At 56.1% G+C, this 12,069-nt stretch overlaps 2 protein-coding genes across 2 annotated transcripts; one reads left to right on the top strand and one right to left on the bottom strand.

Moving 5' to 3' along the window:
* Window positions 1-4,064: 4,064 nt before the first annotated feature.
* On the bottom strand, window positions 4,065-5,180 carry BESB_073090 (uncharacterized protein; the record flags this gene model as incomplete). Its single annotated transcript, XM_029365682.1, has 1 exon — window positions 4,065-5,180. The coding sequence occupies one exon, from the start codon at window positions 5,178-5,180 to the stop codon at window positions 4,065-4,067; it is 1,116 nt and encodes a 371-aa protein (XP_029218166.1).
* Window positions 5,181-6,647: 1,467 nt separating this feature from the next.
* BESB_073080 (Zn-containing alcohol dehydrogenase) lies at window positions 6,648-11,845 on the top strand (the record flags this gene model as incomplete). Its single annotated transcript, XM_029365681.1, has 10 exons — window positions 6,648-6,734; window positions 7,343-7,426; window positions 7,700-7,834; window positions 8,460-8,650; window positions 9,106-9,175; window positions 9,596-9,687; window positions 10,322-10,506; window positions 10,810-10,909; window positions 11,249-11,386; window positions 11,734-11,845. 10 exons carry the CDS (start codon window positions 6,648-6,650, stop codon window positions 11,843-11,845), a joined length of 1,194 nt encoding a protein of 397 aa, XP_029218165.1.
* Between the last annotated feature and the right edge of the window lie 224 nt (window positions 11,846-12,069).

The following is a 12,069-nucleotide window of genomic DNA, read 5'->3' as shown; positions in this document are numbered from 1 at the left end:
AGAAGCCATAAATACGGAAGTTACTACAACCAAGTAGGCAGTACTTTACGGCCAGTGATTAAATAAGTTGTAGAGGCACCATAGGTGAGAATCAGTACGTAGAGGGTCGGCTCCAACCCGGCTTACGCTACCGTCCCGGTAGCCGGCGCCGACACTTACCAGTAGTGAAGCGCTGAACACAATATGGTGCAACAACTGGGTGAGGGGTTGCTTTTGCCTCATGTGGTGGCGCTGTTTCTTGCTGCTACGTGCCATAGTTAGGTGACGCACGCACATGAGCGTCCGGGTGAGGCCGCAGACGCTGACACGAACCGCAGGCTCCTACGGGAGGGTAACGGCTCTCTCACAACTGCGGCATGCTGGACCCGCCGCAGCCGCATTACGTTCCTGCGTATCACGTATCCACCGCCACGCGGATGGCGTGTCAAACCCCGAGCATAATGGTGACGTGACCTGTTGGATTGCTCCATGGTAGTATATTCCAGTAGCTTACACCAGTACCTTTGAAGTCCTCATCGTAGTCGAGCCGTATGGGTCGTAATCCTTCTGCCAGGCAATCAGAGAACTGACGCGGGCCCCGCCAACGCAGAGTCCATCCAGGATCCCTGCTGGCAAGAGACAGCTTCCACAGGCGGCAGCCCCGTGCCCCAGGCACCGGAGCGGCATTTGACGCCTTATCGCTGTTAAAGGCATCCGCCGACAGCGACCCGGTCTTCTCATGAGGTCAGCCCCCCTCACTGATCGCTGGCACTCCAGTCTCCTTCCACCTGCAAACAGCCTCCAGATACACCGGAAAGCTAACAGTGCATCGTTAAAAATTATTATGGCGGTCAACAGCTTTCTAAGGGTATGCGTGTAGGTACGTGTGCTCTCGCTTCCAGGTAGGCAAGCCGCAAACAGGACAATTCATCAATGGGAGTGGCAATTCCGGCGCCTGATTGGTGACTCTCAATCGCTCATTCATGTACTTCTGTCATTATGAAATGCCTCGCGGGGTGCTGTTTAGTAAGGTACTCTCTGTGCCGAGGGTGACCAGGGATGTCGTCAACGCTACTCTAGTCATTAAGACCCCCCGGTGGCAGTAACCATATATTGCCCGGATCCACCGTGTGATCCCCTGGAGCGTGTGACCCGGCTATGTTTTCCAGCAGATTTTTGCGTAAATCGGATGCTTACCGATGCGCTGGACGCCTGCCCCCCTCTTGCTCGTCAAACACGGCTCGTACAGACTCCCGTAGAGATCGCTGCGTCAACTGAAAACGAGCTCACTGTGCGCTAAGTCGATTTCTGTGAAGGCGGATTATGTGATACGCGCTTCGGCGTTCCAGAGCTTCGATGGTACTTCTTCGAATATTTCTTCAATCTCTGCTTTCCTCGACCTCTCACGGGGAGAAACCTAAGCTACGGTCACCCGTGGCAAGTGGGAGAGGTGTGCCCCTTGCAACGTCCATCGGCGAGAGCTGCTGTTAACTTTCGCCAGTCAACCATCCCGGCGGGAACAACCTGTGCGTGCTTGCATGTCACACATGCTTGCAGCTGTGGCGTATACACCGATATTTGGCTCATGCGTTACGTCTTGCTTTGTGATTTTCGTCGCTTCATGAGTGTTCTGGGGAAGCGTGGCACCTCCGAGCTCGCTGGGGGCTAGTGGTCCGTCATGCTTTCCTAAGCAGCGGCGGCCGCAGCGTAAGGGAGACATGGGGAGACGTACAAGCCGGCAACGGCATTCGACTAGGGGCGTCCCCCAATGCGCCATCGCCAGAATCCTCGACCATGATGCGAGGCATTCCCTTGTTTGTCGGCTTCCGGCCCCCGACCAGGCTGCCATCGTCGACAGCCGAAGGGCGACGGTCAGCAGAATCGCTTGCCAGGATGACGTCTCGTGTGTGTACAATGGTGTTTTGGCTACGAATCCGCCCGCGACAGTCGCTGACTACCCAGGAGTGCGCGCCACGCCAGGGTCAGAGAACGGGCTGTCCTGTTGGGACTTTCGTCCGCAGGTGACATCTGTATACCAATGAATGGCCCCACCAGGATTATACGGTGACTCGACGTTCGAGTGCTGCTCCAATGCGCAGCCAAGAAAAACCAGCCGCCGCATGTATATTGTCCTTCAGTTGCACAGGTGAGCTCCCCTGCCACTTTAACGGCATACGTCTAGTGTCGCTCTGCCACCGAGGTCCATGAAGGTGCAGTCATCATGCATACTGCGGTCTTTCGTAGTTCACTAAGTTCTGGCACCCTTGGATTGCGAGTACATGCATTTTGTGGGGGGGGCAATGGTCAGCGCCATACCTGCTTTCCTCCGTCCACAGTCCCGCAGCTGCTGTATCTTCGCCCGTCTTCGCATATGCTGGTGCTGGTTGAGGTCGGTACGCCAACTGCACCAAGCAAAGGCGATTTTTGCCGCATTCTTGCTGCTGGGATGAGTTCATAGAGGAATCCGTCCAGAAACTAGCGAAGCGGCTGAAGATGTAAACCATTACCGTGTGGAACCGTGATCCGCTGTTTGATGTATTTTCGTCAGCAAGGGACGAGCGCGGACCCATTTTTGGAGTTGTAACTCGGCACATGGCGTCCGTTAGGTCTGCGGTTACACAGGCTGTTGCCAGTTGGGCCTGTTGGGGTTTCTCTGGCTCCCACATGTTGGCACAACACGTCGGTAGACATAGTCGTCTTTCTCAGCGCACTTTGTTGCTCTGCGGCTGCGTTCCTCAGCCGTATGCACCCAGAACTGCCGGTGTTGCTCCGACGAAGCCAGGAAGCCCAGTGAGGCCTGCTACTAGCGACCCAGTTCAGACAGCCGGTGACGAAGAGGCTGGGATAGAGATGCCCACCAACCCAACCGGCGAAGTAGTCTCCACCGCGCAGTATTCTTGTGGGAGGCCTGGCAACACAGACACCACGCAGGAACAAATGCGAGGAAGAAGGGGACTCGCACAGCAGCGACGTGTCCACCCTTTCGCTTGAAAGATTCTAGTGGGACTCACTCAGTTCATTCCCATTGTCCTCCCGGCGGACACAGTGTACAAGGTAAGGACCAATGGTCACAGTTGATGCGAACGTAACCGACTCTATCGAGTGTCACACGTAGCGACGTGCAATCTCCTGCAACCTCCAGCAGGTCTGTGAATCGCGAAATGCAGCGGGACGGTATATGATGTATTGAGAAATCCGTCGCAAGCACGGCTCGGTACGTAGTGCCTTTGAGGTGCTGCATATATTGAGCACGGACCGGCGTGCATCAGCACCGCGTGACGGTACTGTGGACCGGAACGGGCGAGTTAGTCAGGCAGCATGCAGGCGGCGCCCAAAGACGGCCTCGATTTCACTAGCTTGTGAACTGTGTCAGGGCGTGTTTCATACTCGTGGCTGGCAAAAGGCACTCTCCCCAGAGGTTTGAAATAATATGGCTGCTCGCTTGTTCCGGCTCAGCTGTGGATCTTCCATAACCAAACTCACGGGTTCGGCACACACAGCTCATCCGAGCGGAAGGAAAAAGGAAATACTTCTACGTCAGCTCGTCGAAGCAGGCGGCGCACAAAAGTGTCACAGAAGGCACTCTATGGAGAACTCACGCCAGGTCGATGCTGTTCGCCACTCGAGGCTGGGTTGCCGTGTCGTCCGCCATATCACGGTGATATGTTTCATTTAGTACTATGTGTTGCGCCGCATGGATGTGTTAAAGAATACTGCTCGGCGCGCGCGCATCACGCTCATTAGAGGTCGCGGTGTCGCCTGAACAATCGCAGTCACCTCTTATCACCAGGTCACCGAAGAGACAGAAGACAACTAATCACAGTGCACCTTGCACGTCACCAGAATCCCGTTGTGCTGTGTTTTTGAGCCAAAGCGTGGCTGTTACGGATGAGTGAAGAGAGAAAAGCCGTGCTTGCTCCTCCGCCGTCATGTGCAGATCCGCCGGCCTCAGTCTGGGCACAGCCTTGCGGCGGGGACCCGCACATTTTGTCTGAACTCTTGGAAAAGCGACTTGAGGTCGGTCATCCCACTCTTAGTCTTGCATCGATTTAATGTACAACCAGGCTCGACTCTGACACTCTGGTCTAGCGCTCCCACAAATACGGTTTGCCAATGCTACTTTGCAGAGCTTCAATCGCTGTGTAAGCGCGCCGCGCGACCACCTTCAGGCTTTCCTCCATGAGTTCAAGGTCATCACGGCTGTCTACATCTCTTCCTATGACGCCCTCGACGAAGACAATCTGCCGGTGTTCGTCGACTCGTGCGCGCAGCCAGCCCGAGGCAGTGCACCAGCGGACAACTGCCACGGCCTCCCCATGACTCACGCGCGCTTTAGCTGCTACCGCGCTTTCTAGAAATGCACGAAGAGCCTCCACACTCACGCCTTCGCCTGGCTGGGTCATGGATTCACTTGTAGCACGGTCAGTTGCCCCGTGAGGTGCAGCCGTTGACTGTATAGCAGCTGCGTCGGCAGCGTCAGGCGCAACATCTTCCTCCAGCACGGACAAAGCAGATGCTAGGAATTCGAAAGGAATTTCGCGGGCATAGGATGCCAGCGTCAGCGTGGTTAGCATCCGCAGCTTCTTCAAAAGAAGGGGCGGAAGCGCCGGAACTTGTTCAGCTGCCCAGGCAAGAGAAGGCCCACCTGTTTTTGCCGCTCCTGTCTTGTGCATTAGTCGTCGTCGAGCTTGGCCTTCCCGATAGTCTTCAACGGTCCCCGTGCTAAACAGGCACATCGTCGCCAGCAGCTCAGGGAGTCCGAAGGACGGCAGGGCGGGGGTAACGCACGAAAGTCGGGACGAGTCGTGATCATCTGTTAGGCGGCGAACGCCTGCGACTTTTGGGTGACCAAGAAGTTCACTAAAAAAGCAGAGCAAAGGATGCGTGAGGGCGTGCAGCAACACTTCTGCGACACTGTGCGGCCTCTCTTCAACTTGGTCGAGGCGGTGCAGAAAATGCTGAACAACAGCTTCCGATGAAGGACACGCAGAGGAAACTGAGCAAAATGAGGGAGACGAAAGAGGTGGCGTTGGTTCCACCATAGTGCAAAGCAATGACTCAACAGGCGTATTTTCATATCCCGTCACCGGGCCTTCCCCTTCCCACAGAGTGACCTCCGCCCCCCCTTCCCCCCCGCCCCCAGAAACAGTGCCAGTGGCTTCAGACGGCGCAGTCCGGGGCGAACCAAGAGAAGCATACATGCTTTGCTCAAGTAAACCACGCATGCGTTCTACTGGCAGTCCACAAAAGCATGGCGAGACGGGCAGAGACAGGAGGCCGGGACTGGGGAGGGGTTCAGGGGAACACAACAAGTAGCGGATGAAAACCAAAGAGGCCGGAGGCAAACCTCGAGGGAGAGCTGCATGCTAGAGAGGTACCATCCAGAGACAACGATAGTCGAAAGTCCAGTGTCAAACTGGAGGCGCGACGACAGCCTGCGCCACTATTCCGGATCATCCGAGGCATCCAAGTGCGAATGCTCTGCACGTCCGCATCTGACTTCGGCGCAGTCGGCGGAAATAGCTCCAAGGAAAAACTGCCATTGTTGACCATGCCGCAACATGGTGTCGCATGCACACTGCGGGAATCACTGTAGCATTACCCGTGCAGGGACCCGCGAACTGCCATAGATTGAATGAGAAAGACTCCGAGAGCTCATCGTGCCCGGTACAGCCGCACCTTTTTCCGCAAGCGGAACGCCCGAGTTTCCCCTCGTCTGGGTTGCCGCGAGAAGAGAAAACAAAAGATTAGAAAGTATCGGCGGAACAATTCCTAAACATGGCAGAAGCAGACACGAGTTTGGCCGATGCGGGAGCGGCCTTAGTAGGCATCGATGAGCGCCGTACCTGCGCACAGAGGCGCGCCCTGTCTTCTTCTTGAGTCCGAACGCTAGGAGGAGGTGATGGCCTTCAGAAAGGAAAAACACAGATTTAACAATGATCCGTCTCCAGGTGAAAACGTTAGTATTAGACTGTGTTTGGGCAATGGCCATGAGCCATTGCCCAAACACACTCCGTTTCGTGCATGCGCCGAGACGGAGTCGCAGGCAGCTGTCCCTAGCTGTGACCGCCGTTCTGTAAGTACGACACTATGCGTATCACTCTCGGTTGCCGTCGTGTCTCAGCTCTTTTGGGCATGCTCCAGCCAAGAAGAATATGGGGTTTGTCTGCGTGTCGAGTTACCTTCCTCGGTCTACCCTGCTGTACCGAGTTCTCCTACGCTGGCGACCGCAGCATGGGCGCGCCGGTCATCCGTGTTCTGTTCCGGAGTTGAGCTGCACATCACTCATCAGCGATCAGTGGCGCTCGTAGCGCGTGCGCGTATAGGCCCTCGCCGGTTGCTGTCCCGAATTGTCAGATGTGTTCTTCAGATCCCGGTGTGGCTTTCGCCTGTGCGTACGTATAACAAGCGCTCTTTTCGTATTTCGGCGTGGTCTCTTTTCCGAGTATCAGCTGTTTCCCGTGCATGTGATAACGCGAACACTTGCCGCCTGTGTGACATATCGGAAGTGTTCAACTTGCTGTCGGCGATCCATATTTCTGGAGGTATTACTTTCGTCATTCTCCTTTCCCTGGAGCCCAAACGATTGAGCGGTGCGAACGACGACGCGGAGGACAGAAAACAAACTAATTGTTGTGAGAGTCCAATTTCTTGAGGATCAACGCAAAATGACAACGGAAGGACAGGCGCAGAATGGGCGGCAGCCCCTCACCTGTAAAGCTGCTGTGTGCTTCGGTCCTGGCGAGCCGCTTCAAGTGGGTTAGAGAGAGGAAGAAACAGCTATGCATACTTTGTCCGCTGCATCATTTTATTTCTCATTTATGAGATTTCATGTGAATTTAGCTTTGTGTAGATGAGCAAAGAAGCAGGTGGGAGAGAGCTTCGAGCGACGGAGTAGCCCTCGTTGATGAGTGTACATACACACCAAAAGCTATCTCCAGTTGTGATATTGTGTGTTTTGCTCCGTCGCTGTCAGAATGTGTGCTTACAGCCCGTTCGGTGGGCCCTCTCTTTCTCTACGTCGTAGGGTTATGATGTGTACCTTTTGGTCTTCCCTGTCGTGGGCCATTTACGACGACGAAGACGTTCCCACGCAACGTCTTCGTCGCCGTTCCTTCGCAAGTGTTCCACTTCGCTCCTTGTCATCTGTGTCTTTTCTTAGCGTGAGATTTTCGCGAACTGACATGTCTGTCTGCGTAGATTCGATATATCTGCTTGGCGCCCTTCCCTCGCGGTCTCCCGGTGTTCTGAAGCCGCGTGATCCATCCTTCCCCCACGTTCGTTCGTTGGCGAGTGCGCCTCGCTGTTGCTTTCCCCACGCATCGCGGTGCTCTGTCTGCTCTCTGGTTTCTCTGTCTCCTAGTTGACGGACGTGGTCGTCGATCCACCCAAGGAGGGCGAAGTGCGCATCAAGATCTTGTACTCGGCTCTGTGTCACACCGACGAAGTAAGTCACAGTCGGCCTGGCGCAGGCCTCTGGGCGAAGGAGTGAGAGCGGCGTCCGCTCTCCAGCAAACAACGCTCAGGCACGTACCCAGCTCTCCTCCACTTTTCATGTATGCGTGATATATACCTGCGCTTGTGGACGCCTGCGCGTATGCACGGGCATACCATCGATGAGCTGCTTACGCGGGGCTTCCTCAGGGAAACTCGTGGCTGTGCGAGCGGGATGCGTTCCACACCTGTGTCAATCGCTGCCGTGTTGACGTGTCTGCTGCAGTTCACGCGAAGCGGCGCGGATTCGGAAGGTCGTTTCCCGTGTATCTTGGGGCACGAGGCGACAGGCGTCGTCGAGAGCGTCGGCGAGGGCGTGACAACATGCGAAGTCGGCGATCTCGTCATCCCCTGCTATCAGGTAAGCCCACTCACGCTTTCAAGTGAACGTTTCCTCGCGGGCAGCAGTCGGGAAGCGGACGCGGAGCGGTATGAGCTTGCAAATTCAGAGAGGCGTCCGCAGGAGAATCGTCAAGTAGGCGGCACAGACGCAAAGACGGACGACGAATAAGAGACAGCACGCTGCCAAGGTCCCCCTCTCTCCACCGAATAGACGCACCTTTCCGGATGTGCTGACGAATTCAGTGCCTGAAGAGCGGTCGCCTCTGAGTTTCGTGTTGGGTGTTCCAGCTTCATATAGATGAATGCGCAGTACGCACGGGTGCGCGTATGTAGGCGGTTGCTCGGTCTCATGTTTCGTTATTGTCTCTAGATCACATCGCCTCTAGTACTTTGGTATCATGCCCACGGCGAAAAGACCACGTGTGTGGGCGCGTCTGCGCACGAATCCGTACAGCCCCGGATGTGGAAAAGTTCATCAACAGCGTTCTTTGTGGAGCCGCAGCGTTTGAAATGCACACTGCTGACTCGAATGTGCATCACTTCTTTCTCGTTACATATGCTTGCGACTGGCAGTCTCTGCGGTCTTTTCGAGTCGCGAGCGACAAGCGAAGTCTCCCGTCTAGCGTGGTGCTGTTTCGTTGCAGGCGCAGTGCTTGGAAGGAGACTTAAAGGGGCGCAAGTGCCCGATGTGTGTCGGCTACGAGAAGCACAAGACGAATCTGTGTGGCAAAATCCGCGCCTTCACGGGTCAGGGCGTTATGGCCGCTGACGGGAAGCCTCGCTTTACGCTCAAGTCCGACGGTTCCCCCATCTATCATTTCATGGGGACTTCCACGTAAGGCACGCGCAGAGCAGAGAGGAGTAGCCTCCAGCGCGAATACCGCGGAAGAGGGCAACGAAAACAAGCACCCAGTCTCTTCTTCCTTCATCGCAAGGCCCCGTACTCGAATCCTCAAACCGTTCTTCAAGGAATATAATTAATGTGTTGAATTCAAGAAGAAAAACACGAGACCGCCGGCCTTGGGCTGTGCTCAACCCTCAGGCATGCGTTCGCCGAGAACTGTGTAGAGGCTGCACGTCTGTATCTGAGAGTTTGCGAGTCAGCTGTTGCATCCGTCTTTCCCGGCGTGAGAGACAAGCGGCGGAAAGCAGGCGCTTTCGTGAGCAGGCGTTGAATATACTCGGCGAAGGCTACGCATGTCCCCTCTGAGGCAGCTCCTGTCTCCCTATCTCGCTCTGCTTCATTCTTTGCGTGCCGGCCTCCTCTCCTCGTGCTTGCTACCGCTTTAGGTTCTCGGAGTACACTGTGTGTCACCAGGAGTCTGTCGCCGTCATTGCGCCTGACGCAGCTCCTGAGAAGGTCCGTACCGCCTAGACCATGAAAAGGACGATATCAGAGCCGCGTCGCTGACGGTTGGAAAAAACTTCTGGCGTACTCAAATCTCGGAACGGGGCAGTGCAGGCGCCATGGGAATGCCTCAGGTGTATACGCACACAGAGATCCACGTGTGATCAGAAAAAGCTGTCCTTCGTTAAGCGTCAGGCACTACTCTGTCTGAGGCCTGTTCCCGCTTGAGGGGGGAGCAGTTTGAGCGCTGCGTCATGACTTCGAGCTCTGGATGAGGCCGCATCATCTCGTGGAGCTGTTGGCAAGATCTATTGCTTGGGAGCTTGTGAATTGGTTGTTCCTTCGAAATCTAGGAGTGTAGGCGTCCATTTCTGGCATCAGCTTCTTCTTCGTAAACCCATCGCCGCTTCGCGCGTCGCTCGTTTTGCGCAGGTCTGCCTTCTCGGATGCGGGGTCGCGACGGGCCTAGGGGCGGTGTGGAACAGTGCGAATGTTGAGCCGGGCTCGACTGTGGCCGTTTTCGGGTGAGTTGGAGCTTTCTGGGGTAGCCAGGAACGAAGAATCGTTCTCAGCGAACGCGGCTGTGGACAGGATGCACGATAGCGATGCGGCTTGTAGGTTCGTCGGGCTCTCCTCCAGTGCCTGCTGCCGTGGCTGCACAGCAGGGTGACCCCACGAGGCCCTCTCTCGTGGTGTCCGTCATGGAATTGAAACTGGGCCGTGTAGGGTTCAGGGACGTGGCTCCAGAGCTACTGAGCTAGCAGACCTTTGTGAAGTCGGCTGTTTGTGCCCGAATCTCAGCCAAGTCAGGGGTGCTGCGATGTCCCCTCTCGTGCAGCAGCTGCGCTTTGTCCTCACACGTTATGCTTCGGCTGGATGGCCTGTATCTTTTTTCTCTGTGGGGGGAAGCCTTGCTTGTCGCAGGCGGAGGAGGCACACGCAGGGGCCGTGTCGCACTCGTGACTCGTTGTGGCGTGATGCAGGCTCCACGGCACGATGCAGCCCCGAGACTGGTCGCTGTCTTCGTGATGTCGTCTGTCTCTACCTGTGTTTTTTCTTCTGCCACCGCGTCATGCGGGTCCGAAGCGCGCGAGTGTGTCTGTCTCGCCTCATGTCCTCGTGAAGACACGGGTTTTTGTCTTTTTTTTGTGGATGCAGACTTGGATGCGTCGGGCTCGCATGCATCGAGGGCGCCAAGCACCGGGGGGCGAAAGAAATTATTGCCATCGACTTAAATGCACAGAAATTCGAGCTCGCCCGCCAGTTCGGGGCGACCAAGTGCGTCAACCCCGCCGACCATGGAGACCGCCCGATCCAAGATGTCATCATCGAGCTTACTGACGGTAAGTGTTTGAAAAAAAAGCAGTCATGCGTGGAAGATCCAGACGCGGGGGTGAGGGTTGAGGGTCTTGTGTCGCCCGCACACGACTAGCAATGTGGAAAACCGCGTGCGCGCACGCCTTGCCGTATATCTCTCCGGCTGAATAGATGCATGCATCCACGCGGGTGTCGTCTCACAAGGAGGCGCTTCACATTGTTGTTATATGCCCCTTCTAGTTGTCCTTTCTCAACGACGTAGGCCGCAGTGGATCTTTGCAGGGCAAACAGGAGCTGTCGGCGCGTTCCTGTGTGCGATGGGTTCGCAGGCGGAGTCGACTATTCCTTCGAGTGCATCGGGAACGTCAAGGTGATGCGCGCGGCCCTCGAATGTGCGCACAAGGGCTGGGGTGTCTCCACAGTTGTCGGGTAAGCACACCGCCCCGCAGACGAGAGCAGGCTTCGTGTTTCATGACACTGTGGAACTGGGCAGCACCAGCGAGTTCTTTCGCGGCAAGTTTTCGACGTGTTTTTCTTGCGCTTAAGGGGGGAAAGTATTCAGAGTACTCTCGACTGCGTCCTCTGCTGCGCATCGTCTTCCTTCCTCCCTTCTCTGTCTGTCTGGCGGCCGCTCTCGCGGCTGCCGCACCCTCACCTCGGGTTGGCATCCCTTGAGGCCTCGCGTTGCCTGGACCACGGCGCAGCGGCTGCGGTCTGTCTGCGATGTCTCTTAGATTTGGGGTGTGTGCTGCGGCGTGTGACTTCCAGAGTGGCCTCAGGAGAGATCTCGACGCGTCCCTTCCAACTGGTCACCGGTCGCACCTGGAAGGGCTCGGCGTTCGGTGGCTGGCAGTCGCGCGCCGAGGTGCCCAAGCTCGTGCAGATGTACCTTAACAATGAAATCAAGTAAGCAGAAAGCGAAAAAAAGCGGTAGCCGGCCGCGTCTCTGTTGCAGCACACGAAAGCTTTCCATAGGTGGATGCGTTCGCGAAAGGCCTATTTATATATATGTACATTTCTAATAAGTGTGTATCTTCTGACGGCCAACCGGTGAGCGAAGTTTGGACGCAGCGTGGGCGATGGCGAATGGCGCAGTGGAATACTAGCGGGACTCTTTCAAAGCGTCTCGCCCTGCTAGCCTTTCACCGATTGTTCTCTTCTATCCGCGCCGCATGTGTAGAGCAGGGGAGTCGCCCTCTGCGTGATGGGGGCGCGAAATTTCGTGCGTGTCGTGTTGCCTTGGTCGTCCCCAGGCTAGACGAATACATCAGCCACCGCATGCAGCTCTCGGACATCAACGAGGCGATTCGCCTCTTGCATGCTGGCGACGGCATCCGCACGGTCATGAAGATCGCCAGCGAGTAGAGGAAAGACGCCGTTTCGCCTCCCCGGTGTCTTCGTCGAGTCTGCTGGAGGGATTCTACCTGCTCACGTGGAAAACCAGAAGCGTCTCTGGTGATGCTTTGCCACTGTGTGAGAAGAGCTGCGCGACTGTGTTCCATGGACAAAACTCTCAATACATGATTCAGAAAAACGCGTTGTCATCTCACCCCGCGCGGCAATGCAGAATGGTCGGGGTGCGGGCGGCA

The sequence above is a fragment of the Besnoitia besnoiti genome (genome assembly GCF_002563875.1).
Source record: "Besnoitia besnoiti strain Bb-Ger1 chromosome Unknown contig00007, whole genome shotgun sequence".
NCBI classification, from domain to species: domain Eukaryota; phylum Apicomplexa; class Conoidasida; order Eucoccidiorida; family Sarcocystidae; genus Besnoitia; species Besnoitia besnoiti.
The sequence above is the reverse complement of the archived record's forward strand: the minus strand, read 5'-3'. Positions and strand labels throughout refer to the sequence as shown.